Source organism: Meriones unguiculatus, chromosome 1 (assembly GCF_030254825.1).
Source record: "Meriones unguiculatus strain TT.TT164.6M chromosome 1, Bangor_MerUng_6.1, whole genome shotgun sequence".
Lineage (NCBI taxonomy): Eukaryota > Metazoa > Chordata > Mammalia > Rodentia > Muridae > Meriones > Meriones unguiculatus.
This window is the reverse complement of record NC_083349.1, coordinates 148,869,900-148,896,404: the sequence shown is the minus strand read 5'-3', so window position 1 is coordinate 148,896,404 and position 26,505 is coordinate 148,869,900. Positions and strand designations below refer to the sequence as shown.

Genomic DNA, 26,505 nt, shown 5'->3' with positions numbered 1-26,505 from the left:
ACACCCACACACATAATTTGAAAATGAGTTATTATGTTAGTAATATCTTTAGATGGTTATCTAGTGAGTAAACATACTTGGGGTAGCAAAGGGTTAGAAGGGCTCTACTTCTAAAGATTTGAGTGCAGGCTGAGAATGGAGAAAACTCAGGGGATTGGTTGGCCCAATTTATTAGTCAGGACACTGAGCACCTATGACGTTCAGGTATCCTGCTGACTCTAGACTCAAGCATTGAATAAAAGCTATGGTGTCCCTGACCATATGCAGGTTAGGGTTTATCCATTGAGAACATGGTTAATTATTATCTACTTTGAGGCAGAGCGTTAACTCTTAGAGCTCACAGCTGCCCTCTGCTCCAGCGTGTAAGGTTCCGGGTCAAAGGCATGGCACCACACCTCAATGAAACAAAACAGAACAAAACGCCAGCAGTAAAACTGCCAACTATGCAAACTGTTGCCCTCATCTCAGGGTGTGACTCTGTTCTCAAAAAGAGGCTCAAAAGCAGGCAGAAATCTCTATGTGATCACAAACTTAGCGCTTCTGGTAGAGTTCCTATTGAAACTGGGCTGCCAGAGCCACCCAAACACAGTCGCTGCTCAGCTCATGATGAGAGCAAGTTCCAGCCCCTCAGATTAAAGTTAAGGCTGATGCTAACCGGATGAAGATGGAGGAAGACAGAGTTAGGCTCTTGGAGTCAAGGGTTGTTTGTTTTGTTTTCGGATTTGTTTGTTTATTTTCCAAGACAGGCTTTCTCTGTGTAGCCTTGGCTAGCCTGAAACTCACTCTGTAGACCAGGCTGGCCTGGAACTCACAGCGATCCACCTGCCCAAGCCTTCCTAGTGCTGGGATTGAAGGCATTTGCTGCTGCCTGCAGGTCTAGATCTGATCTTTTAAAACAGCAAAAAAGAACTGAAAAGGATGATTTTCTAAAAATGTTCCTTTCATCTCCTTCCTTCTTGACTGAAACAAAAAGCGAAGCCGGGGAGGGGAGCCTTTTACAGAAGTAACCCAGGCTTTTGTCCCCTAACGTCAAACTTACTCTTTTAAAACTTTAGCAGTTGTAGGCTGGAAAGTTGTGGCCTTTTTCACTGCGAGGGACTTGGAGGCAGGAGGGCCCAGGGCTGAACGCCGGTTTTCAGGGTTTCCTGCCAGCCGGCCACCTCGAAGTAGAAACTCTGAGCCAAGGCCACAGGGGCGAGCCGGGCCCAGGAAGTCACGCACCGCAGGGTCCCGGAAATCCCCGGCCGGGGTTGCCTCCGGGGTGAGCAGGAAGAGCGCGTGGTTTCCACCCCGGAGTTCCCCGCGGGTGGGAGGAAAGCCCCGCGGCCGCGCGGCGGGAGGGCGGGGCGGGGGCGGCGGCCCAGCCGGCGCGCAGTTAAAGGCCCGGTGACGCGCAGCCGCACCCCGCGGCCCGGCGACCGGTGCCACCCGCGGAGTCCCGAGGTCGAGGCTGGCCGGCGGAGCCAGGGCAGGCGGGCTGCGGTGAGTACGCGCGCGTGGGGAGCGGGTACGGGGGTCCCCGGTGGCCGAGCGGGGAACTGCCCAGCCGGCGGCTTCAGTGGTCCTGCCCGCAGGCTGTCCGCACCACCGACCCTGGCTGCCCATCCTCCTTCCCTCCCCTGCTTCCCCCTCTGCGTGAGGCGGTTTAATTCGACTGCTGGAGGAAGCATCTGGGAGACTTGACACAGGGCGAACCTGGGAGTTTAAGGATGAGCCTGGGGGAAGCTCAGTGGGATTGGTTGTTTTCTTAGTGCTAAACTCAGAGAGAGAGAAAAAAAATTACTAGGGCTCGTTCTTTTTTGGAAGACCATCTCACACTCTAACATTCTAGTTTTGAACTCCGGAAAATCCTCCTTCCTTAACCCGTTGAGTGTGGGGATGTGATTACAGGCCTGAGTAACTGCCTCCAGTTTCTCAGGAGTACTCTTAATCTAGCCAGTAAATCGCTGGAGTCATTTCTGTCTCCCGCATGCCAGGCCCCGCCCTAAAGACTGAGCATGCATAGTTTGTGTTTAATCACCACTTGTAAGAAGCGGGTGCCATTCTTACCTCCGTTCTGCACTGAGGAAACTGAGGCTGATGTGCTTTTCCTGGGTCTCACAGTAGTAGCCCTGGCTGGCCTGTAACTACTTAAGTAGACAGGCTGCCTCAGAACTCAACAGAACATTGATAATCTACTCACTTCTCCTTCGGAGTGCTGGGATTTCAGATGTGCAGGCCGCTTGCTGGTTTCTTACCCAACGTCACACTCTTGGTAAAAAAGGGACTTTCTTGATGTGTGACTCCAGAGCCTGGGAGTAAGCAGCCAGTAGGCCAAGTTAGCAGTCACAGGCAGAAACTTAGTTAATGAAGGTGCTTTGGACATGCTGGACTCAGTCAGCTGTGCTAAGAAATTCTTCAGGGAGTAGTAGTGAAGGCCTGTAGCCATAGCACTTGGTTGGTGGACGCTGAAGGGTCAGTACTTGAAGGCCACCCTAGGCTGTATGTCTCACACAACTGTATCAGGCTCTGGGACCGGTGGCTACTACAGAAATGAAATCATACTTCCTATTCTGAAATTGATGTAGTCCAAGGTGGGAGAAAGACACATTTACCCGAAGTGTCAGAGAGGTGGCCCAGCTGACTGTCCCACAGGACGGGGACACCCAACAGGCCCTGGGTCCACTGGAAATGGTAGAGTAAAGCAGAGAAGAGTCTGGCGGGAGAGGGGTGGGGCTCAGGCTCATCTGTAAGGAGCCACTGGACACTGACGTGGACAAGGCAGTCGGGCAGGACATGCCTAAGAGGAAGTGGGCTCAGGGGCAGATGACAGCGTTTCCTGTGGATTTGATTTTATGAATATGGAAAGTGAAGGGTGCTGGCACATGGACGAACTGTGGTTGTGTGGAGATGTGATTTATAGGCCAGTGTTCCGTTGGCGTGGCTGTGGAGAGAGGGCCAGACCCAGGAATGGCTGGAGTAGAAGGATGGCTCTCGAGGTGTCTTCATTTGGAAGGAGAGAGACTTCAGCATGGTTACTGTGTGGTGGGACTAGCGTCCTGCAGGGGTTGAGGAGAGGAGTCTTTCAGAGCAGTAGGAAAGAATAGGTCCATGCCGGGGCACTTGTTTCTGTGAGGTGGCCAATAGGCTGTGCGCACAAGGGTAGGCAGAGGGCTGCACAACACTGAGGAGCACAGCAAGCGAGTGAATGTGAACTTGGGTCTCTTCAGTGAGGGATAGAGGTGCTGCTACAAATGCTGGTCAGGATGTGGAGAAAATAAAAGCCCTCTGGGGCAGGGATGGTCAGCTAGTCTAGACTCTGTGGAAATCAGGGTAACAGCCCCTCAAGAAACTGAAAGGAGAACTACCCAGCTCTGCTTCTTAGTCTGCTGTACGTGGAGGGGTGTAAGACAGGTTACCATAAACATCTGAGTACCCGCTGTCGTAGTCACTGTACTGCTGCTGTGTGGAGACACCATGACCAAGACAACTCGTGAAGGAAAGCATTTAATGGGGCTTGCTTGTAGTTTTGGAGGGTGAGTCCATGATCATCATGTTGGGAAACATGGCAGCAGGCAGCAGACAGGCGTGGTCTGGGCCTGCTGTGGCTTTAAGCCCCACCCTCAGGTGACACACCTCCTCCAACAAGGGCATACCTCCTAGTGCTTCCCAAACAGTTCACCAACTCAAGGCTAGACATTTAGACATAGGAGCCTGTGGGGGCCATTCTCATTTAGATCACCACACTCTTGTTTATTGTACCACTCTTCAAAAGGGGACAAACTGGATGCCTGTTAACAGATACATGGGTAAAGATGTGTGTGTGTGTGTGTGTGTGTGTGTGTGAACCCTGAAATACTATTCAGTTGTGAAGAGAATTAAATAGTATCATTTGAAGAAACAGACGGAATAGGAAATCATGTTAAGCAAAAGAAGGCAGAGGAATAAAGACAAGCGGGCCTTTCTCTAGAGAGGGACTCAGTAAAAAACTACGGGAATAGGAGAGGGCTAAGAAAGGGTCAAAACACAATCTGTGCATATGTATAATTGTCACAGTCAAACCCACTAATTTGTTTAATCAACATACATTAGTAATTCTAATAAAACAAAGGCTGAGTTGGTGGCTCACGCCTGTAACTTTAGAACTCATTGATAATGATACTGTGAGTTTGAGGCTAACTTGGGCTATGCATTGAGTTACCAGGCCAGCCTGAGCATGAGTGCCTGTCTCAAAAAACAAAGCAAAGCAGAAACCAAAAAGGCATATGAGAAGAACAAACTAAAGTTTTAGGATTCGTGAGAAATCACTGCAGAGATTTCAGAAAATTGAGGGTGGACAGATGGCCCAGTGGTTAAGAGCACTGCTTGTCTTACAGTCAGGCATAAAAGGGGATTTCTCCCTAGTTTTGTAATTGTATTACTGTTACATAAGATGTTAACTTTGGGAAACTGGGTGCAAAGTATATATTAATTTCTCAGGAAAGAGGTAAACACGTAATGAAGTACTATGCCATTATGCTTTGTAAGACAAATATAAATATATAATTTAAACATACTATACATTATAATATTTACATATAATATGTATCTAATCTATATATAGTTACATATATATAATTTGTCTTAAAAATGTATATATTTGTCCATGAGCTTTGGTTTGTGACTCCTGGGTGCTATGTGAGATTTCTTGGCTGATGGCACCCAGAGCAGTATTGCTCTCTCAGTGCTGGGGACTGAGGCCAGGGCCTTGTGTGTGCTATCCAAGTGCCTTCCACTGAACCCCAACTCCAGCCCGGATTAGCGTAGCTTCCTGCTACATACCAGTCACTATTTTGGAGAAAACATATTAAGGAAAAGATCCGGTGACACTTGCTTGTGATCTCAGCATTTGGGAAATGGAGATAGGAAGATGATGAGCCTGAGCCTGTCTTGATTACAAAGGGAAACCCCAGTCTCCAAAAAGAGGGAGAGGATGGTGGGGGGAGAAAAGAAAAAAAAAGACCATTGTGTTCTAACCTTGAGTTATTTGACTTTAATTTCTCTATTTTAAACAGGTTTACAAAGGACACAAACCCTTCTACTATTTGTAGCTTTTTTTCCTCCGTTTCTTCTGTAAACCAAAACATCTCAAAATGGAGGCCTAAAACCTCAAAAGGGACTTAGTCTGATCTCGGGAGGTAGTTTTGTGCATGGACAGACCAATGTCTAAAAGTCCTCGTTCCGAGCATGTGGTTATCCTGACTGGGGTGTGCCTTTGACTCCTGGGAAGGAGAGCTGCTCTGGGGCTGGGGCACAGTGTTGAAGCAGCCCTCTGAAAGTTGCCTGGCAAGAAGTTTCAAAAAAGTGCCTGTGTTTAGAAAGAGCCAGAATGAGAGTGCCTGTAGTCACCCTTCTGAAAGATTACAGAAGTATGCTTATCAGGTCGTTGACATGTTGCAAAACTTCAGCAGTGACCGAGAACAAACAGGAACAAAATGTTCTGGTAGGCACAGCAAATTTAGAGGAAGTAGGACAGACAATGAGAGTCGAGAAACTGTCCACCCACGAGGCCACTGGTATTTTAAAGGTCTGCCCTGTAGTTCTTTTAAATAGACTGCAAAGATTAAAATGGCTGTGGCTACATTATTTTGATAAATGAGCCAGTTTATTCAGAGTGAAAAATGTCATAAAATGACCCAAGTTCTCATAATCCTGTGAGGGGTAGTGAGGTCAGGTACAAGGATTTCTCCTGAGGGAGACTCTTGCTGTCGACTGTGATGTTTCTCCTGCCTCCTGGAGATGATGAATTGGTGTCTTTGGTAGGGAACCTGCCATATCTGTGCACTGCAGAAAGCCACGCCAGCCAGTGGCAGCAAACCCCTGTTCCTTGACATAGAACTGTTTTGCTAATGGCTAATAAGTTTTGTGTGAGAAATTCTCAATTTTGAAGGTCTTTGCTGTTCAGATGGCAATGGACTTCATGGGCTCAAGGAACACTCTCTGAGATAATTTCTGACCAAAACTAAAAGTTTGAAGCTTAAGCCAGCAGTGGTGTGCATGCCTTTAAACCCAGCACTCAGGAGGCAGAGGCAGGTGAATCTCTGTGTTTGAGGCCAGCCTGGTCAACAGACCAAATTCTAGGATAGTTAAGGCTACACAGAGAAATGCTGTCTCAACCCCTTATCCTCCCCCAAAAAGTTGAAGTCGTTCCAGATCACAGAGGGCTAAGGCACAGCCTTTTTGTGCCCAAGGCCCTGGGCTCAGTTCCTGCTGCTACCCAGATGAGCAGAAAAGGTGTTTTGAGTAGAAGATCAATTAATAACTCGATCTTGGTTCTTTGAAAGAAAACAAAAACTAAACAAGTTTTGAAGAGGTTTATTATTTTAAATCATGTTCTCATTCTACATGAAACACATAGTTTTTAGCACAGTTTGGGTGAATGCTGCTAGTGCATTCCAGCAGCAAAGAGAATCAGATCTGCCCATCAAGATGCCTGGCACAGAGGGACCCAAGTACTACGCTTCCGAATGGGGTTAACTTTAATCATACATTGACTGTCAGAATCTAGTTTTTACTGTATACATGAAGATTATACAAAGGTATGGTTGTGTATAATTATGCCTTAAAATGTTTCAGGGTAGGGTTTAGAATTTCATCCTACTAAAACCCAAAATATATAAAAGAAAAAAAATGAGTTTGTTCTTATTTTAGGTGTTCAGCCTAGTAGTAAAACTGACCAAAAGCCATGCACAAAACTGCCTCCCCAGTGAAAGGCTGGTCCCTTCCCTCCCCATCGGTTCATCATGAACGTGGTTCAAGACAGTGTCTTCCTGACCAGGCTGATGAAGAGCGCTGACTCCTTTGAGTTGAAGTACGACTTCTCATGTGAGCTGTACCGCCTGTCCACATACTCCACTTTCCCCGCCGGAGTTCCTGTCTCGGAAAGGAGCCTGGCTCGTGCTGGCTTTTACTACATGGGTGTGAATGACAAGGTCAAGTGCTTCTGCTGTGGTCTGATGCTGGACAACTGGAAACAAGGGGACAGTCCTGTTGCAAAGCACAGACAGTTGTATCCCAGCTGCAGCTTTGTGCAGACTCTGAATCCAGCCAGCAGTCTGGAAGCCAGCCAGCAGCCTCCCCTCCCCTCTGCAGCGACAAGCACCGTGCCTTCATTCTTTGCAAGTCTGGAGAACACTGGCTATTTCAGTGGCTCTTACTCAAGCTTTCCCTCAGACCCTGTGAACTTCAGAGCAAATCAAGATTGTCCTGCTTTGAGGGCAAGTCCCTGCCACTTTGAAATGAATACAGAGAAGAACAGATTACTCACCTATCGAACATGGCCATTGTCCTTTCTGTCACCTGCAGAGCTGGCCAGAGCTGGCTTCTACTACATAGGGCCTGGAGACAGAGTGGCCTGCTTTGCCTGTGGCGGGAAACTCAGCAACTGGGAACCGAAGGATGATGCTATGTCAGAGCACCGGAGACATTTCCCCAACTGTCCATTCTTAAAAGTTCTGGGTAAATCTGCTTCAAGATACACTGTCTCTAACCTGAGCATGCAGACACACCCAGCACGCATTAGAACATTCTGTAACTGGCCTTCTAGTGCGCTAGTTCCACCTCAGCAGCTTGCCAGTGCCGGCTTTTATTACACAGGTAAGCAACTTAATCAGAGAATCTTAGAGATCCATCATGGGTTATATTATACGTGTGAATAGGCAAATTTGATGTATTTACAAGCTTTGGTTCACAATGAATTTTAGGACACAGTGATGATGTCAAGTGCTTTTGCTGTGATGGTGGGCTGAGGTGCTGGGAATCTGGAGATGACCCCTGGGTGGAGCATGCCAAGTGGTTTCCAAGGTAACTGCTTTGAAATTCTCCTTGCATCTTCTCTGGTTTTCATGAGATACGTTATCTTCCTTTGTAGCAATGTTGCCTCTGAAGGTCTGCAGACCTTTGATTTGATTGTTTTGTGTATGAGTGGTTTGCTTGCATGCATGTCTATGTACCACGTGTACAGTGCCTACAGAGGCCAGGAGAGGGCACTGGATCCTCTGTGACTAGAGTTCTAGATCATTCTGAGCCAACAGGTGGGAGCTGGGAATCAAACCTGTCTTCTCTGGAAGAGCAGCCAGTGCTCTTGATTGGTGAGTCATCTCTCCAGCTCCATTACTTCAGATTTTAAACATTGGAAGATCATAAAGGATAGTCATATAGTATTTTTTTGTTTGTTTTGTTTTTCTAGAAAAGGCTTCTCCATGCAACCCTGACTGTCCTGGAACTCACTCTGTAGACCATGTTGGCCTCGAACTCAAATATCCAACTGACTCTGCCTCCTGAGTGCTGGAACTAAAGGCATATGTCACCATCAATGGCCACACAAATTTTTTTAAAAACATTTATTTATTTATTTATTTATTTATCTATTTATTTATTTATTTAATGTATATGAGTGCTCTATCTGGATGTACAGCTGCACGCCAGAAGAGAGCACCAGATCCCAGTAGAGATGGTTGTAAGCTACCATATGGTTGCTGGGAATTGAACTCTGGACCTCTGGAAGAGCAGCCAGTGCTCTTAACTGCTGAGACATCTCTACAGGCATCTTTTTCTTTTTTTTAAGTGCATTCTATCATTCTAGTTAAAATTTTTTTTTTAACATTTATTTATTTGTTTTATGTGTGTGTGGTGTGGAGGTCAGAGGACACATTTTGAGGGCTGCTTCTCTCCTCCTACCCTGTGGGATTTGAACGCGGGTCTTCAGGCTTGGCGGCAAGCACTTTTACCAGCTGAGCCATCTTGCCAGCCTCCACTGCAGTAGTTTTGTGAATACACAAGAAAGTGTGCCTGCGTCAATGCTGCTGTGGTTCACGCTGTACTTAAATTTAGCAATGGAGCTATCCTGTCTAGGGGTCAGCAAACCTATCAGTGTAGGAGTTGTATTGGGTGTCCCCATACTTCCCTCAAGTCCATCTTTGTGTGTTTTCAGCCCATAAAGTCATCATGACTTTATGTTTCCATGTTCACGTAAGGGTATTTTTGGAACTTTAGGAGGTTACAGGGCAGTGAGGAGCTCTGAGTAGCTAGCTCTGGGGGGCTCCTCCTGGCCGTCCCTCAGTGTCTCAGCTGTCACAGCGCAGTGGCTAATCCTCCCTACACAGACCCGCCTTCGCTGCAGTCCAAGGGAATAGTGTGGCTATTATGTGTGTGTTCAACCTCATGAGAAATACTTTTACCAGCCTACTGATGACGGTCAGGTGAACTCTGCCCAGTGTACCATAAACTTCTCAGGGTTTTCAAAATTAGCAGAGGCACAGTATATCCTTGTGATAAAACTACAAAATAGAAAATAGTAAAACTAATTTTGTAAAACAGTCAGATTATATGACTAGTGGTCAGTGAAACTCATGCTGGCCTCAAACAGCACTTTCAAAACTTCACACTCACAGGCTAGAGAGATGGCTCAGTGGTTACTCCACTTGGGTAACAGCATGCATATTAAGCAGTTTACATCAACTGCTATCTCCATTGCTGGAGGACCACATCCTTCTGGCCTCCTCGGCACTACACTCACACGCACAAACCCATGCACACAAACCCACACACAGACACAAAAATACACATAGACAAAAAAAAAAAAAAAAAAAAGAATCTTAAAAAACTTCAAAAGGTGGCTGCGGCTTATTCTTCTAAAGTTAAGAATCTGACTGTCAGCATTCTGCCACCCGGGTCTTTAAGCAGACCTCACGTGAGGTGAACACCTATATATGGCTTTGTTACTAAGTTTCATTTCACTTTTTTATGTTAACATTAAATTTAAATTAAATTTTAATCATATAAAATTAACTAACTGTACATTATAAAGCTGCTAATGAATAATGTTGATTTGTTAAATAACTCCCAATGCTTCCTTGTCTGTGTTTTAGGTGTGAGTACTTGCTGGAAATCAAAGGACAAGAATTTGTCAGTCAAGTTCAAGCCAATTTCCCTCATCTACTTGAACAGGTGGGAAAGGCCTCCTTTAAAAAAAATATTATCCCCAACAGAAATTTATTTGTTTATTTTTAAATGTTTATTTAATAAATTATTTCTAAAAATTAGCCGGGCACGGTGACACATGCCTGTGATCCCAGCACTCAGGGAGGCAGAGGCAGACAGATCTTTGTGTTTTCCAGGCCAGCCTGGTCTACAAAGTGAGTCCAGGGTAGCCAAGGCTAAGCAGAGAAACTCTGTCTCAAAAAAAAAATTTTTTTTAATTATTTGTAAGAATAAGTAACAGTAGTATTTTAGTGAAAAGGTGAAGGCTGTTTTAAAACACTGCCCTTTTTTTCCTGACGAGCCTCAGCATTATTGTGCGAGGTACTTCTCTTTTGAGAAAAACAGATCTGTAAAGGTAGTATTTCTTATATTTCTGTTTAAGCTGTTGTCTAATCAACTAGCAATAAATTCAACTCTGACGAAATTAGGAAATTAAATAGTAAATTACATTTGAGGCAAACTGTTTTACTGTGTAAACTTTTCTTAAATAATTTGAGAAAGCATTTGTTAAGTTATTTGCTCGTTACTGCCTAGCCTGAGGTTGAACAGCTTGTTTGCTGTGGCCAGAGGCACTGACTGGGGAGTCTGTCCCAGGAAATGAGCTTGTCCCTCCAGGGAGGACAGACTTGCTCACCAGGGCACACTGCCCATGGAAGCTGTTAGTTTAGAACCTCTGTATTCAAATCGCTGGGGTGGGGGGTGTAAATGAAATATTGCTTCTGACTGAAAAAGGCTTGTTGATGACAAAGTCCGTTTGTAGTAGGTTAAATAAAGCGTGTCTTTTGATAATTTTCAGTGCAGAGGTGTGACGTGGCTTATATTTGAACATGTGTATTTTTTTTTCTGTAGCTATTATCTACGTCAGACACCCCCCCAGAAGATGAAAAATCAGAAGCAGCAAGTATGTATAATGATCATAATTCCTGCATTAAAGTGAACCATTCTATACTGAGAATGAAGGTGAAGCCGGGTGGGGTTATAAGCCAGCATTTGTGAAGTGGACGTGGAAGGATCCTGTGTCCAAGGTCACATTGAACTATTGAGACCTGTCCTAAAAATAAACAAAAAAGATTGAAAGGTCATGATAGGAAATGCACACTCCTGTGGATGTGTAGTTTATAATTAATCACGTGGTTTGTCATTAACACGCCCTGTCGCTGTCTGTTAAGCTTCAGTGTGCATCAGAGTTGCTTGGGGAACGTGTAAACAACAGTGCACATGTGTAGTTCGTGCTTCAGACCTCACAGCGTGCATCAATGTGTGTTCCTGTGTGTCTCGAGTTTTCTATGTACAGCTGTTTCTGGCATTTGTTTTTGATGGTCCTGGGGATTGAACCTAGGACGTTAGGCATGCCAGTCATAACCTCTTTTCCTGAGCTCCACCCGCAGCTCTGGGCATCTGCACTTTAAATAAACTACATACATCTAGCCTCACCATGTTGGTGCCAATGTGGGAACAAATATACTGTGCCTTCAGTTGTTGGCATCCTCTTCCTCTTTCTAGAGAGGGTGAGACATAGTGTTTCCACCCTTTCACTGGGACCCCGAGGCTCAGATTGTCAATGTGACTTTCCCCTTACTTGAACCCTGGTGGATGGAGCAAACATTTCAAGAAAGAGGTGCTTTGACTCAATGCAATTCATTTTAATACTTTGTTTACTTTTATGTGCATTGGTGTTTTGCCTTCAAGTATGTCTTTGTGAAGTGTTGGGTCCCCTGGATCTGGAGTTACAGACAGGTGTGAGCTGCCATCGAGTGCTGGAAATTGAACCTGGGTCTTCTCGAAGAGCAGTCAGTGCTCATAACCACTAGAGCCATCTCTCCAGCCCCAATGCAACACAGTTTTATTGTGTGTTTTATTGTTAATACTGTTCCAAGGAAAGAATAGAAAATATGATAAGCATGACCCCTGTTCTCTAATGATTTTAGGGACACAGATGAATGCTCAGATAAGAGAACAGGATCTGAAGGAGAAAGTGTAGAGACAAGTAACTAAGTCCAGTGAGTAGAGAAGCCTTTCTGGAAATCAGGTGTAGCAGCCTCTGTGTGCAGCGGGCCTGCAACCTCAGTGCTTGGAGGGCTAAGGCCATACAGTCACAGCTAGCTTTGGGATGTACAGTGAGTTCCGGGCCAACCTAGTGAGACTGTGTCTTAAAAGAATAAAACAGGGCTGGCGGTGGCTCCATGGCTAAAGGAGCTGACGGCCAGCGTTCTAGTCCTTGGACTCATGTGGTGGAAGAAGAGAGCTGACTCCATAAGTTGTCCTGCATGGCACACACACCCTTACCAAAAACAAACAGAAACAAAACAAGACAAACTGAAAAATGCAAGAAAAGGCTGTCTGGAGGAAACACTTTTCTTGGCAGAGAGTCCAAGAAAATAGGAATCAGTTAATTGACAGGGAAAAGCATATTCCAGATGAAGAGAACATCAGAGGCTTTAGCAACATGGCACAGAAACATTCGAAATTTTGAACAGGACAAAATTTTGTCTGGCCAGAAGAGTAAGCTGTAGGCAGGTAATTGTGTGAGGCTGGCTGATGTCAGTCAGCACTGAGGGCAGAATCTGCCTAAGAGCTATCAGTTTGTGAGTTCTGGGGCAGAATGCAAGGGGCAAGTGCCTGAGGCTACTTATGGCATGGAGCTAGCAGGGAATGAGGCCATGTGTCAGGTAGCAGAATGTTTAAGCCTCAGCTGGATTTGAGATGTCACCCAAAGGGAATGGTGTTCAGGTTAAGGTTTGCATTTTGAAATGCAAAAAAAAAAGCCCACTGAGTTGTGGTTCCTTGGAAAGGCAGTATTCTAGGACCCTGGGGTGAGTGGGTGCGGGTTGCATCGGCTTCTTTTAAAACTGTGAAAACACAATAGTGAAGTTATGGGTTGAGCCAAGGTGCTCACTGATGGGTCCTGCACCTCTCTAACCTCGGCATTTGGGAAGTTGAGGCAGTACCCATGCTTGTATGCTTAGACTTTATTCTTCAGAAAAGAAGACAGGAAAACAAACAAACAAACAAACAAACAAACAGAAAATTGTTCAGCCATAAATTAAAACAGGGAATGGAAAGAACCAGAGATCTCAAAGTATGTGATATGTGTATGTGAACATAGCCCAATAAAACATCGTATATAATTGATAAATACTAACAGAAAACAAATATGTGGATATGTATTTGATAGAGAAAACCCGTTAGTTTATTCAGTGTGGAGACTGGAGCCTATTCTGGTGGAGGTGATCCCTGACATTCTCGGTCTTCTCTCTTGAGTGGTCACAGGCTGCTATCTGAAGGCGATAGTCCTCCACATTCTTTTATGTCGTTTTAAAGTTAGTGAAGTGCATACACTGCAGTGCCTATGCATCTTTTCAGATTTTATGGTTTTGATATTGCAGGACCTTTCTATTTAAAAGGTAGATGAAGCCGGGCATGCTGGCTTATGCCTAGCACTTGGGTGTCTAGCTGAGGCAGGAGAATTACCATGAATTTGAGATCAGCCTGGGCTATACAATAAGCTTGAGGCTAGCCTGGCTGGCCTAGAAGGATTCTCAAAACGACAGCCACAACAGAAATGTGTACGGGCACTGCTAATGTCTGTTAAACCCCGCTTTCCATATAGTCGTGCATTTTGGAACTGGTGAAAGTTCGGAAGATTCAGTCATGATGAACACGCCTGTGGTTAAAGCAGCTTTGGAAATGGGTTTCAGCAGAAGCCTGGTGAGACAGACAGTTCAGCATCAAATCCTGGCCACTGGTGAGAACTACAAGACCATCAGCGACCTCGTGATAGGCTTGCTTGATGCAGAAGATGAGCTAAGGGAAGAGCAGAAGGAGCAGGCCGCCGAGGAAAAGGAGTCAGGTACAGGGTTACAAGGTCCTTCTCTGGAGAGACGTGCTGTCACCCTATGCAAATTCTAAAAAGATGCCCAGCCAGCCTGCTCTGTCTTATGTTTCATATTCTAAATTCAGATTCTGAAAACAATTCTTCACAATGAAGTGCATTGTGGAGGGCTAGGGAGATGGCCAGCAGGTAAGGGGATTTCCTGCTGAACCTGACTGCCATAGCTGATCCCTACAACCCATTTGATGGAAGGGAGAACTGACTTCACTCATGCAGGTTTTCCTGTCCTCTACATGCGTGCTGTAGTGCACACACACACACACACACACACACACACTATTAAAAATATACCAGAATTACTCAGTAATTTTAAAAAATGTGGATGATGAGCCGACTTTAACAAGTTTTTTAGATTTATTTGTATTTTATGTGTATAAGCACCTTGCCTGTCTGTGCCTGTGCAGTGCCTGTGGAGTCCAGAAGAGGTCACTGGATCCCCTGGAACTAGGGCTACAGACAGTGTTCAGTTACCATGTGGGTGCTGGGTATTGAACCCAGGTCCTCTGAAAGAGCAGTCAGCGCTCTCAGCTACTGACCTACCTCTCCAGTTCTGCAATCTTCTCTCCCTTTTTTTTTTTTTTAATTTATGTTTTTAGGCTGAGTGGTTGGCTTTGCATATAATTACTCATGGGAATTAAAAAAACAAACAAACTGGTTCTTGTAACCTTTACAAGTCCAAAACAATCACTATATGCATGATTTTGTTTTATGTGTATGCACACAGATCATTTCAACTAATAAGCCTTTATTTTTTTCTCTTAAAGCACAAATTTTGCAGTAAGGAGCTTGATTTCAACATACTAATACTATAAAATTGGTTCAAAATTTTTAAAGAGGTGTATGTGCACATGGTGCGTATGTTACATGCATGTGTGTACATGTGTGTGAGTGCACACATGTGAGTGCTTGCCTGACCTCTTCACGCTGAATCATCCCCCCCCCCCGCCTCCCCTCCCTCCTTGACTCAATGTCTCAGGTAGCTCAGGTTGGCCTTAAACTTGCTTTGTAGTTGAATCCTGATCTTCCTCCATCTCCCAAGTGCTGTGATGATAGGCATGGACCACCCACTTGCCTTAATGCACACATTCATGTTTAAGTCCCTACCTGCCCACGCGAGACTATCTTCCCGAGCAGCTTCCCAGTTTATGGAGTTCTCAGATTCTGTTTCCTGTCCCCCGGGGCAAGCTGTCCATTGTGCTAGCTTTATTAGCTAACCCTGTTCCATGTTCTGTGCCCGAAGCCACCTTCCTCTGGGCAAGTGTCGCTCTCTTCTGCTTTTGGTTGCTCTCCTCACTCTAGCTGAGACAAAAGTGCATGACTGTTGTGGTCCCATATATGTGCCCTATAATGTGATTCTCTCTCTATATATATACATATAATAACTTATGTATAAAATAATTGTTCAGACTGCTCATATTAATATTCATCATTTTATAGATATAGCTTTATAGTAGAAAATAGAATACTAAGAGATAAGTATTGGGCTATGGACATCGCTCAGTTGGTTTTGGCATGGTGCCTGCCCAGCATGCACAAAGCCTGGGGTTTGACCCCTAGCGCTGCATAAACCGGGCATGGTGCTGTCTGTCTGGAAAGCTGGCAGTCAGGGGGTAGCAGCAGAAAAATCAGAAGTTTAATGTCATGCTGAATTGGAGGCCAAGAGATACATGAGATCTTTAGATAAACAAGCATATATGATTTCGTTCATGCATTATGTAGAAGTTGTGGTCAGAGTTTGAACATGTTTCTCTCTTCATAAAGAGGACCTAAAATTAATCCGGAAGAACAAGATGATGCTCTTACAACACTTGACGTGTGTGACACCAATCCTGGATTGTCTCCTAAGCGCCGGGGCCATCACTGAACAGGAGTGCAATGCTGTTAAGCAGAAGCCACAGACCTTGCAAGCGAGAACGCTGATTGATACTGTTTTAGCGAAAGGAAACACTGCAGCGACCTCATTCAGAAACTCCCTTCAGGAAAGGGACCCTGTGTTATACAAAGATTTATTTGGTAATTGCTAGGAAATTATTTGGGGGAACTTTCTAGGTCAGTTGAAAATAGGGTTTTATTAGTAATTGCGGACTGTTGAAAATAACTCAGTCTAACACACAGACACATATATGTATATATAATTTTATGTGTTTTGGTGATTTTCCTGCATGTATGTTTATGTGAGGATATCAGATCATGGAGTTATGGATAGTTGTGAGCTGCCATATGGGTGCTGGGATTTGAACCTGGGTCATCTGGAAGAGCTGTCATTGCTCTTAACTGCTGAGTCATCTCTCCAGCCTTCCCCCTTGAAGTGTAAAGTATTTAAAGTCTGTTGTGTGGGGGTTGGGGGGCATGGTGAGATGGCTGAGCAGAAAAAAGTGCTTGCCCTGTAAGCTCCACACAATCAGATGATCTGAGTTTGATCAGCAGAACCAGACTCCTGAAAGTTGTCCTCTGGCCTTATCATGTACACTGTGGCTTTCCGGGCATGTGAACACACTCCTGAGTGCTCTCTCTCTCTCTCTCTCTCACTCTCTCTCTCTCTCTCTCTGTCATAAGTAAATACATAAATTTGCTGCTGGACATGGTACTATCCACCTGTAATCCCAGCATTCAGGAAGGTAAGGCAGGAGGACTGTGAGTTCAGCTTGTTTACATTATTCTATGTATCAATTAACAAATGTTAACGCTTGGCAGGAGAACTTTTTAGAGTGAATACCAGCCTTGGTTCCACAGTAATGCTTTGCCCTTTTCTCGCCCAGCGCAACAGGACACTAGGAGTCTTCCCACAGATGACATTGCAGGTAATAGCAACATGTGATGCCGTGTGGGGCAACACTTGGAATTTAAAGGTGGGGGCGTCAAGGTTTGAGGTCAGCCTGGGCTCCACAGAGAGACCCTGTGTTTAAAATAAAAAAAATGCCCCCCTCTTCGTAGCTCTACCAATGGAAGAACAGTTGCGGAAACTACAGGAAGAAAGAACTTGCAAAGTGTGTATGGACAGAGAGGTGTCCATTGTCTTCATCCCCTGTGGCCACCTGGTCGTATGCAAAGACTGTGCCCCCTCCCTAAGAAAGTGCCCCATCTGCAGAGGTACCATCAAGGGCACAGTGCGCACGTTTCTCTCCTGAACTGATGGTCCACGGCTGCTAGCCTGGCGTGGGAGGGGGAGGCCGGAGGAGCAGAAGTTCCAAGTCATCCTCAGCCTGGACTGCATGAGACACTGCCTCAAAGGAAACAAAGAAAGAAATGTAAAAATAAAAAAGAAGGGGCAAAAGAAAAGCCTTTGTCTAAACACAGAACAAATGGATTAACTACATAATAATTTTAATTGGTTTCCTTAAAAGTGCTATTTATTTCCAACTCAGAAAGCTGTTTTCTGTAAACGTATTTATGTACTACCTGCGTTTAAAGCATATGTGCTCATATATTCAGATGACAGCAGATACATTTTTGTTCTTACTCCTGGAAAGCAGGGATTGCCTGCACTACTGCAATTCTTAGAGAAGATTTGTGATGTTGGCATTTATGATTCAAAATTTGAAATATTTTCGAGTTGCCTTAAGAACTGGGAACACAGATTTTCCAAGTGTTTTATGCATAGAAATTTCTGTTATTTATTAAATGACATTTTAGGAATATGGAATTTTAATAAAGAATTTTGAGGAAAAATTAATAAAGCAGCACAAATACTCTTGTTCTTATTTATTTATTTGTTTGTTTTTTTTTATGATGCTAGGCAGGATAGTTCACCCAGATTCCTACCATATCTTTTAAAGAATTCTTAAAAATAGGTGCAATCAGTAAAGTGCTTGACAAAAAAGCAGGAGGATCTGAGTTCGAATCCCCAGCAGCCCCATCAAAAGTCAGGTGTTGCAGCATGACATTTAATCCCCAGGGACTGGTTCGATGCTTCCTTGACTGGAAATGCATACAGAATGAGCAGGTGTATTAATCTGGTGTTTGCCAGTGTTATTTCTTATAATGATATTTCCTTAGTCGTATATGAGTTTCTCATGGATGGGGGAAGGGAGTGATCTTTAAAGACATGTAGAAGGGAACTTGATGACAGTCTGCTCAAGGAGAGAAATGACAAAGCAGGCAAAGCTCTTACCTGAGGGCCACCCTTAAGTTCAGGGATTTGGGAGCTAATCAAAGGAAGTATGTGCTCACAGGCTAGCTGTTACAGCTTCAGTTGTCAAGTTGATACGCCTAGGATGATGGAGTCTCGATGGGAGAGTGGCCCTCATCAGATTTGCCTGTGAATACACCTGTAGAGCATTTTTTGAAAAGTTGCTAGTTAATATAGGAGTGGCCCAGCCCAAGAGGTGGTACTTTCTCTAGGCTGATGGTCTTGCATGGTATTAAGAAAGCAGGTTGAAGCAAGGCAGTCAAGCAGTGTTCCTTCATGGTCTCTGCTTCGGTTGATTCCTGTCTCCAGGTTCCTGCTTTGGCTTCCCTAAATAATGGACCATAACCTGGAGCAAAATAAGCCTTTTCCTTCCCAGGTTAGTTTTAGTCACAGTTTTATCACAGCAACAATGAGCAGATAGGACAGTGGCAGAGCGTGCCAGGAGCCTTATCTGGATGTGCTGGGCAGGCAGCATACCAAAAAGGAAGTCTCTTCTGGGGAAGCCCTTCTAGAACGGGAGCATGGAGCTCAGACAGGAAGGTGATGGGAGAGGTTTCAGAAGGAAACCAGAACAGGGTCTTTCTGGTCTAGGCGCACTGTGCAAGAGCAAGATGGAGAGTCTGGACTGAAGAGCTTGAAATTATCACTGGTGAGTTGGGTCTGGGTTGGGAGTCTGCAGATTTTTGAGTGTCTTGTTGAGAATGAAATAGATTGCAAAGCAGGTAGGATACTTCAACCAAAGTAGAGCAAGGAAGAAGTAGTGTCAAGAATGACAGTGGGCAATGTGAGCGAGAAGACTCAAGGCCCCATTGTTTGGGGCTTTTGTAGGTTTCAACATAAAAGGAAGTTGGTTGCAAAGGGCCCTGGTAAGGTTTCCCCATTTTGACTACAGGATTGGCTTATGTAAGCCTTTGCTGACCGCACATCCCTTCTGATTTTAATCAAATGAACATCCAACATAAGATAATAAAGAGAAGATTCTCCCTAATAGTCCACTCAAGGGATACAGTGGCCTTACTGGGCATGAACCCTAAACTAGTCTTAGGCCAATTGGTCCATCTTTCCTGTTTGGGGATACATTTGAATAGAAAGGAAACATTATCAAGAGGTTGCTAAGGGGAGTAACAGTTGTTTTTAGTGGGTTTATGTGCAGCATGATGCAACAGGGAGTACCTACATTGCCCACAGCTTTCTAGGTACCTTGTCCAGGGAGCAGTCTCGCTCAAGCCAAGTGGAGTCCCAGGTTCCTTGGGTATTCCTAATGCCTGTCAGCCTCAGAAGATGAGACCGCAGTCACTGGTTGTGGTTTCATTGAGTATTGAACAACAGGGAGGCTCTAAGTGGCTAAACATGGTTGGTAATCTGTTGGAATGTGTTCGAAAGAATAACCCATGGTGAGAGAGCCTCCAGCAAAAAAAGGCAGAGGGCTTTTAACCTCAGGTACATTTTGTCCTCTCAGTTGTTCTTGGTTGTGATTTTGCGCCTCCTGTGGCAAACACCTACATTCAGTTTATAAGACATCATTCTTGTCGGATGACAGATCACAGCTGTAGAACCCAATCTGGTCAGTGTACTCTGATTCTGGATATGGCCTTCTGCCTTGCTTTCATGCTTTCCCAGATATAATCTATGGTATGTGCAAGGCAATTGTGTTTGAATTGGTCTGTCCTGAGAAAGTTCTGGAAAAGCATGTGCTTACTGACATTAATTTACATTTTTCTGAACCCAAACCACCTTTCTTGGGCCATTGCTTTCTTTGTTCCATGTGTGTAGGAGAGTAAACAAACCGAAGTCAGGTTGTCTACGGCAGCAGACTGTGGTCTGCCCCATTCCTTCAGGTCCTCAGCTCCCTGGTCCAGCAGACTGGGAATAATGACAACAGTCTGAGCAGAGCAGCTCAAGTGAAATTCAAGTTTGGGTTAGGTTAGCTTTTGATCGAACAATCTCAAGCCTGCTATAAAGAAGAGAACAAATAGGGCCTACATACAAGGCCTCAATACAGTTAGCATCTGGACTTTGAGTTCAACTTTGAAACTAGAATTGCTGAGATTCTAATGCACAGTAGATGATTAAAGTATACTATTTAAGCCTTTAAATAATGTTTCCAGAGCTCCATGTGATGGCTCCTATTCATCGTCTCAGAGATGGAAACGGGGAAGTTGGTGTAGGTTTTAAGATGGTGTAGGCTTTGTAATGAGTTCCAGGACACCCTGGGCTAGAGTTTGGCACCATGTCTCAAAATAACAGAAACAAACGAAAACGTTTCTGAAGTTCTGAGATTGTGCTGGTTAGTTTTCTGTCAACCTGACACAGACTATTTAAGCCTTTAAATAATATTTCCGGAGCTCAATGTGATGGTTCCTGTTCATCATCTCAGCACTCAGAGTTGGAAGTGGGGAAGTTGATATAGGTTTGAAGATGGTGTAATCTGAGTAACCTATAAGCCGGACGTCTTCTGTCACAGTACCTTTAGGTTATGGTATTTATCTCAGCATTAGAAAATCAAACCAGGAAGGGAAAGGATTTTATGTTACAAAGACCAGCCTCAAGTTCACTGTGTAGAGGGGGAGGCTGACCTTGGGCTTATGTTCTTCCTGCCTTCACATCCTGAATGCTGGCATTACAAGTTTGTGTTGCTATGTCCGGTTTTATGTGGCACTGGAGACTGAACCAGGTGCTTCATGAGTGCCACGCAAATGCTCCACTAATTGGCTTGCATTTCCAGTCCTGGAAAGTTTTTTCTTTCAACATAATATTTTTATTGATTCTTTGGGAATTTATCATACACCCTGATCACAGTCGCCTCTCAGTCCTTTCATGTCTGTCCCCCACCCATGTGATGCCCTCCACAAAAAAGTCCAACTTGTGCTCTCTACATACTCACTGGAGCATGGTGAAATTCTCAGTGGCCTTGGCCTTTAACTAGACCTGAGTCCTTCCCTTCCTATACCCTTTCCCAAGCTGGAAGCCATCTGTTGTGGAGAGCTAACTTCTCTTTTGAAGCGTTCTCTTTAATGGCTTCCTGTTTAAGTTGCTACCCTTTGGGGGGCTAGGGGTGGGGGTAGTGGTTTGTCACACAAGCCTTCCATGTCCCCCCTTCGCAACTGTGATCTGTAGTCATTGATATCACTGCTAAAGTAGCTTCCTTGCTCTTAGTAGTTAGCGGGGCACGGATCTTGGGCCTCCACATGGTTTCTGGCAACAGCGTGGCCCATAGTCATTGATTGACATTGTTTCAGGTGGCAGCACGGCTCACGGATATCTGCATGGCCTTCAGTGGTCACATGGGCCATGGATATCAACACAGACCCCCGCCGCAGCAGGACCTTGGACCCAGTCATGACCCCCACTGGAAACGTTTAATAAAGAAACAGGTTTGTAATATGAGTGCCTTCTTTTTTTCTTTAGATAATAATTATTGAATGAGGGCTGGAGAGGTGGCTCAGAGGTTAAGAGCACTGGCTGTTCTTCCAAAGGTCCTGAGTTCAATCCCCAGCAACCACATGGTGGTTCACAACCATCTATAATGAGATCTGGTGCCGTCTTCTGGCCTGCAGGTGTACATGCAGAACACTGTATACATAATAAATAAATAAATAAATATATGTGTGTGTATATATATATATATATATAATTATTGAATGAAAAGTAAATGAAAGTTGGGGTAAAAAATTCTGAGGTAGCCGCAGTTTGCAGACTTGTAGTGTCTTAAGGTTCTGTTTGAATTTTTTACATAGACTATTTCAGCCACTCTGGAAATACACATCATCTGGGGTATACTGTCACGCTCTCTCCTTAAATCTTAGGCTCGTTTCTGAGCTTTCTTTACAGGTCTTGATCCTCATCCCTCCCCCTTGATAGCCTACCTGCCCAGCTCACTCTCCAACCCTGACAGAGAAACCCCGAGTCTGCTAGCAGCCTTCTACCCTTCGTGTATTCTTCTAGCACTTCTTCATCCTCTGAATCTGTGTGAGGTACACGTGTCCAGCTGTCTTTACTCTGTGTGGGGTTGAAGCCAAGGTCTCTTTCTTTACAATACCTCTTATTTCTTTTCTTCAATTTGACAGTGTCTGCATATCTTATGCTGGCTTCAAACTCTCTATGTGGCCAAGGATGACCTTGAACTCCAGATGCCTCTGCTTTCAGCTTCTAACTTTTAGAATCACAGGCACATACAGCCACACCTATTTGACAGTGGAGATTCAATGTCACAATGGGGCTCACATTCTTGCCATGAGAGTTTCTTGGAAAAGGTGTTCTAGTCTATTTGCAGGCAGTTTGGGAATTTTTGGCAAGAGGTGTAAACCCTCAGGTGGAGAATTCCTTCTTTTTCATCCATATATATCATTAGGCTTTGTTCTTAATCATTTTCCTCTCATACTGCCCTCTCCAGGATTACCTGCCATCCTCTTTGCAGTCTCTACTCTCTCTAAAGCTACATTCAGGGTAAGTGTTGGGGGTTGGTCTGATGCTTGTATTTTGATGCTAATTACCGGCCCTCAAGATTTGGTTACTACCTATCCTTTTTGTGTAAACCTTGCCTAAGGCATTATTCCTGATTGGTCGATTAAAAAGCCTAAAACCTGGCCAGGGCAGATTGGGGTAGGTATGGCTAAGGTTCCTGGGCTCTGGGGACAGGAGAATCATGGAAAAGGACAGAGAGATAGGAGAGAGGAGGAAGGAGGATGCTATGAAGGGTTAGCATGGAGAAGGAACCATGTGGGCAAGGAGGACGGACTTTGAGGATGGTGTGGATGATAAAAACACCAAGATGAAAAATAGAAGCAAGTATTTATAAGATTATGGATGGAAGATAGGCCCAGATAGGAATGGTTAAGGTGGTTAATGCCATCATTGGATGGGGGCTGAGAGATAGATGGTGAGGTTATTGAGACAGCCTAAGTGAAATTCTGCACAGCCCAAGGTGTATAAGGCAATTATAAAATCTAACAGGTGTCTGTGTCTTATTGATTGTGATAGTGGATTAAATAATATCACTGTAATAATTAGAGCTAATAATAAGTGATATTTAGCCCGATAACATAATTTTCAATAACAGGGTAGAGAGATGGCTCAGTGGTTAAGAGGACTTGTAAAAACCTGAGGAGCTGAGTTCAAATCCCTAGGACTCAAGTAAACAGCTGGGCTACATATATGCCTCTAACTCTAGCGATGTGGAGCAGAAGACAGGATCACAGATCTGTCTCAAAGGAATAAGGTGGAGAGTGAGAAAGCAGGACCTCTGGCTTCCTCCTTTGGCCTTTGTGTGAGTAACACACATGCACACACACACACACACACACACACTCATCCCTTGAGCATATGAACTTCTTTCTAATTCATTACTTTGTCTTGTTTATGAATTTTTTCTTCCTTTCTCAAGAACCTGGAAACATTGAGTGGAGGTCTCACTCTCCTGCCTTTATGACTTACCGAGGCTTTCCTACCACTATTAATAGACACCATTCTATTTGCTTCAATACTTTCTAAGGTTTTGAGACAGAGCATCATGCAGATTTGCCCGGAACTTGCTATAGAGTCCAGATTGCTGTAAAACACACTGTCCTCCTGCACCAGGCTCCCAGTTGGTTCGGTTATACCTGTGTACCATCACACCCACCTTTGTATTTGTTTAATTCTTAAAAATATATACAACGTCGCTTATGCAGCTGGCGCATAGGCAACATTTTCATTCTCATCCGGGAAAGAACAAAATGTTTAAGACCTCGTTGAGACGCTGTTTGTTGGGGCTGTAAGATGGTTCAGCTGGTAAAGGCATTTGCCACATGTGAACACATGCGGCAGAAGAGGGATGACCCCTGTAAGTCTTTGTCTGATCGCCACATGGCATGTATACACCCCCCACAAAGTAAAGGAAAAGAATTAAAATAAAGGCAGCAGGGAGCTGGCTTAGGCTTAGAACGCTTCCCTAGCATGCATTAAGCCCTGGGGTCTATCCCCAGTGCCACCAAAACTACCAGCAGCAACAAAATGATGACTGCATCCTCCCTGGGGAAGCAATAGGCAACAGCATTCAAATCATTTCTCGAGTTGCAATTGCCAGCATTCCCTCAGATGAATGTGTCCAGCAAAGTTACGTATGCTTTACACAAGAAGCTAACGATTTCATTCCCAGTAAAATATTATATATATAAAAAAGAGACACATTTCCAAAACCATTAATTACAGCAGTGTTTGTGGAAGGTTGGAGACCACCCAAATGCCTATCAAAGGGAAAGTAGCTGAACACAATAGTATATACTTTTTTTTTCTATAGAAAACTCATTCTAGTGTTTGCCTTGGAGTACTGGGGTTTAAACTCAGCGCTTCAAATGCTCTAGCACACACCCTAAGCCTAGAAATAACCCTTCTGTATTTGATATGGGAAATCTTTTGAACTCTGTCTAGTCCTTGAGCCAAGCCTATGGTAAAACTTTTATCTTTGGCTACAGGATGACCTTTACTCTCTCTCTCTCTCTCTCTCTCTCCTTTCTTCTTCCCCCTCTCCCTTCTCCTCCTCCTCCTCCTCATCATAGGTGTCATAGGTGTGTTGGCATATGCCTTCAGTCCCAGCACTGGGAGGCAGGAGCAGAGGCAGGCAGATCTTTTGAGTTTGAGGCCAGCGTGGTTTACAAATCAAGTTCCAGAATAGCCAGGGTGTACACAGAGAAAAATCTGTCTTGAAAAGAAAACAAACAAAACACACACACACACACACACACAGAATTAGGTCTTGGCCCTACTGCTTTTGGCAGGCAGGAAAGAGGTGGAGGGCTCAAGTTCTCCTGCCGTCCCCATTCACCTCCTCTTCAGTAACAGGCCGGTGTCTTGCCTGGATGGCTCTGAGATCTGCCGTTTGCAGGGTTATCTGATGTCGGGCAGAGTGGACGTCAAGGAAGCTGCCTTTGTTGTGGCCCCAGCCTCCGATGCTAGTTTGCAGGTTGGGGACAGTCTATTTCTCGGGCTCTTGCCATGCGCCACCTGGCGGTATGTACTCTTATACCATAGAGACAGAGATAAAAGGTAACAAAGCTAGTTTGGAACTGTGTAGCTCAGGCAGGCCTTGATCTCCCAGCAATCCTCCTACCTGGGCCGCTATCCCTGCCTCTTTATTGTTTTTTAAATCAAATATTTAAGTTGAATATATTTTGGTGTACTTATGCCATGTGTCACTAGTACCTCTAATATTAGTCTCAATGTGCTAATACTGAGTGGACTCTGCAATTTAGTGAGTGGAGAAAAGCGTACGACTAAACACTTGCAAAATTGCATTTTTACTCATTTATATATTTTGTGTGTGTTTTACTAGAATGTGCCTGGGCACTGCATTACTTGCATGCAGTGCCCACAGGGGCCAGAAGAGGGTGTCAAAGCATTTGGAACTCTAGTTTCGGATACTTGTAAGCCATGGTGTGGATTTGAGGAACTGAATTAGGCAGCAATGTCTCTATCTACTGTTTCTCTCTCTAGCCCCTATTTTTATTATACAGTTTATGTTGCAGAAGGCTTTTCAATCTTTTTTCTTCAAAATTATCTTGAATTGTATACTTTTTGTATATAAAATGATACAAGATGTCATAATAACCACATTAACAAATGTTTTTATAACATATTTTTTTTTCAAAATTACTGGAGACTGTACATGGGCAACAGGAAAAGTCTTAGTTGAGTAAATAAATGGTTAACAACACTATTTGACTGGATGTGACTGGACTCCAAGATTATACAATGTTAAAAAAGGAGTAATAAATGCCAGCACTTCTGTGTTTGGGGTTTGGAATTTTCCTATATAGTGAAGTAGATTCACCGTCTCATATTTTGGTTAGGACAAGAACTGAAAAAGACATACTCTTGAATTCAATGTGCACAAGTCTTGCTAGATACCCACAAATATTGGGAATGTTTTCTGTAACTTTCCGAGAAGTAGTGACTTGAACAAAACTCTGGCACCATGTGTATTTTTGGAAGTACTTAGTCATTGAAAACCACATATCTTTTCTCTGTATCACAAACTGCTACAAATACTTTCTTTTTACTATCAACATTAGAACAGAAGACAGCCTGTTCTGTGACTGACTGACTTGCAGGCCAGAAATGATGGGGAAAGGAAATGGGAAGTGGTTCAGGGTCCCGGAATTCCCCTGGCTGCCTAATCTAGTGGCCTGTTATTTCTAAGTTTTTGAATGTTTGTCCCCTGGAGTTCCCCTGGACAGAAGATCTGATTTCATTGGTTTAGGCCATCTAGCCCAACGTAAATTAAACCGTAGAAACACCCCTCATAGTGGCCTACATTTCTAATGTTAGCTCGCAGGAGGCTGAGGTAGGACGCTGATTCCTAGGCCAGCCTGGGCCCGATAGAAAAATCCTCCCTCAAATAACTGCATAAACTCCAAACAACCAAATAACAAAATCAAAACATCCCAGCGGGGAAGGGCAGTAAAAACACTTCCCTGCACGCTAATACTTTTGCAGCACTTTGTGTGGA

At 44.3% G+C, this 26,505-nt stretch overlaps 1 protein-coding gene across 5 annotated transcripts; it reads left to right on the top strand.

The window, feature by feature from the left end:
- The first annotated feature begins 1,066 nt into the window (after window positions 1–1,066).
- On the top strand, window positions 1,067–17,580 carry Birc3 (baculoviral IAP repeat containing 3). 5 transcript variants are annotated; one of them, XM_060369179.1, is made up of 9 exons: window positions 1,067–1,261; window positions 6,797–7,614; window positions 7,722–7,821; window positions 9,888–9,966; window positions 10,849–10,900; window positions 13,610–13,849; window positions 15,653–15,904; window positions 16,651–16,692; window positions 16,826–17,580. In XM_060369179.1, exons 2-9 carry the CDS (start codon window positions 6,801–6,803, stop codon window positions 17,017–17,019), a joined length of 1,773 nt encoding a protein of 590 aa, XP_060225162.1. In that variant the 5' UTR covers window positions 1,067–1,261; window positions 6,797–6,800; the 3' UTR covers window positions 17,020–17,580. The 5 variants fall into 5 exon arrangements, with proteins under 5 accessions (XP_060225162.1, XP_021501535.1, XP_021501539.1 ...); XM_021645860.2 differs by lacking the exon at window positions 1,067–1,261 and adding an exon at window positions 1,333–1,482 and having other exon boundaries at window positions 5,034–7,614; XM_060369172.1 differs by lacking the exon at window positions 1,067–1,261 and adding an exon at window positions 1,348–1,482 and having other exon boundaries at window positions 6,670–7,614.
- The last annotated feature ends 8,925 nt before the right edge of the window (window positions 17,581–26,505 follow it).

Excerpts from the sequence above, each read along its gene's own strand:
- Birc3 (XM_021645860.2), top strand. The coding sequence starts at position 6,762 with ATGAACGTGGTTCAAGACAGTGTCTTCCTGACCAGGCTGATGAAGAGC. Across the intron at positions 7,822-9,887 it reads CATGCCAAGTGGTTTCCAAG|GTGTGAGTACTTGCTGGAAA; the intron begins GTAACTGCTTTG and ends TCTGTGTTTTAG. Across the intron at positions 13,850-15,652 it reads CGCCGAGGAAAAGGAGTCAG|AGGACCTAAAATTAATCCGG; the intron begins GTACAGGGTTAC and ends CTCTTCATAAAG.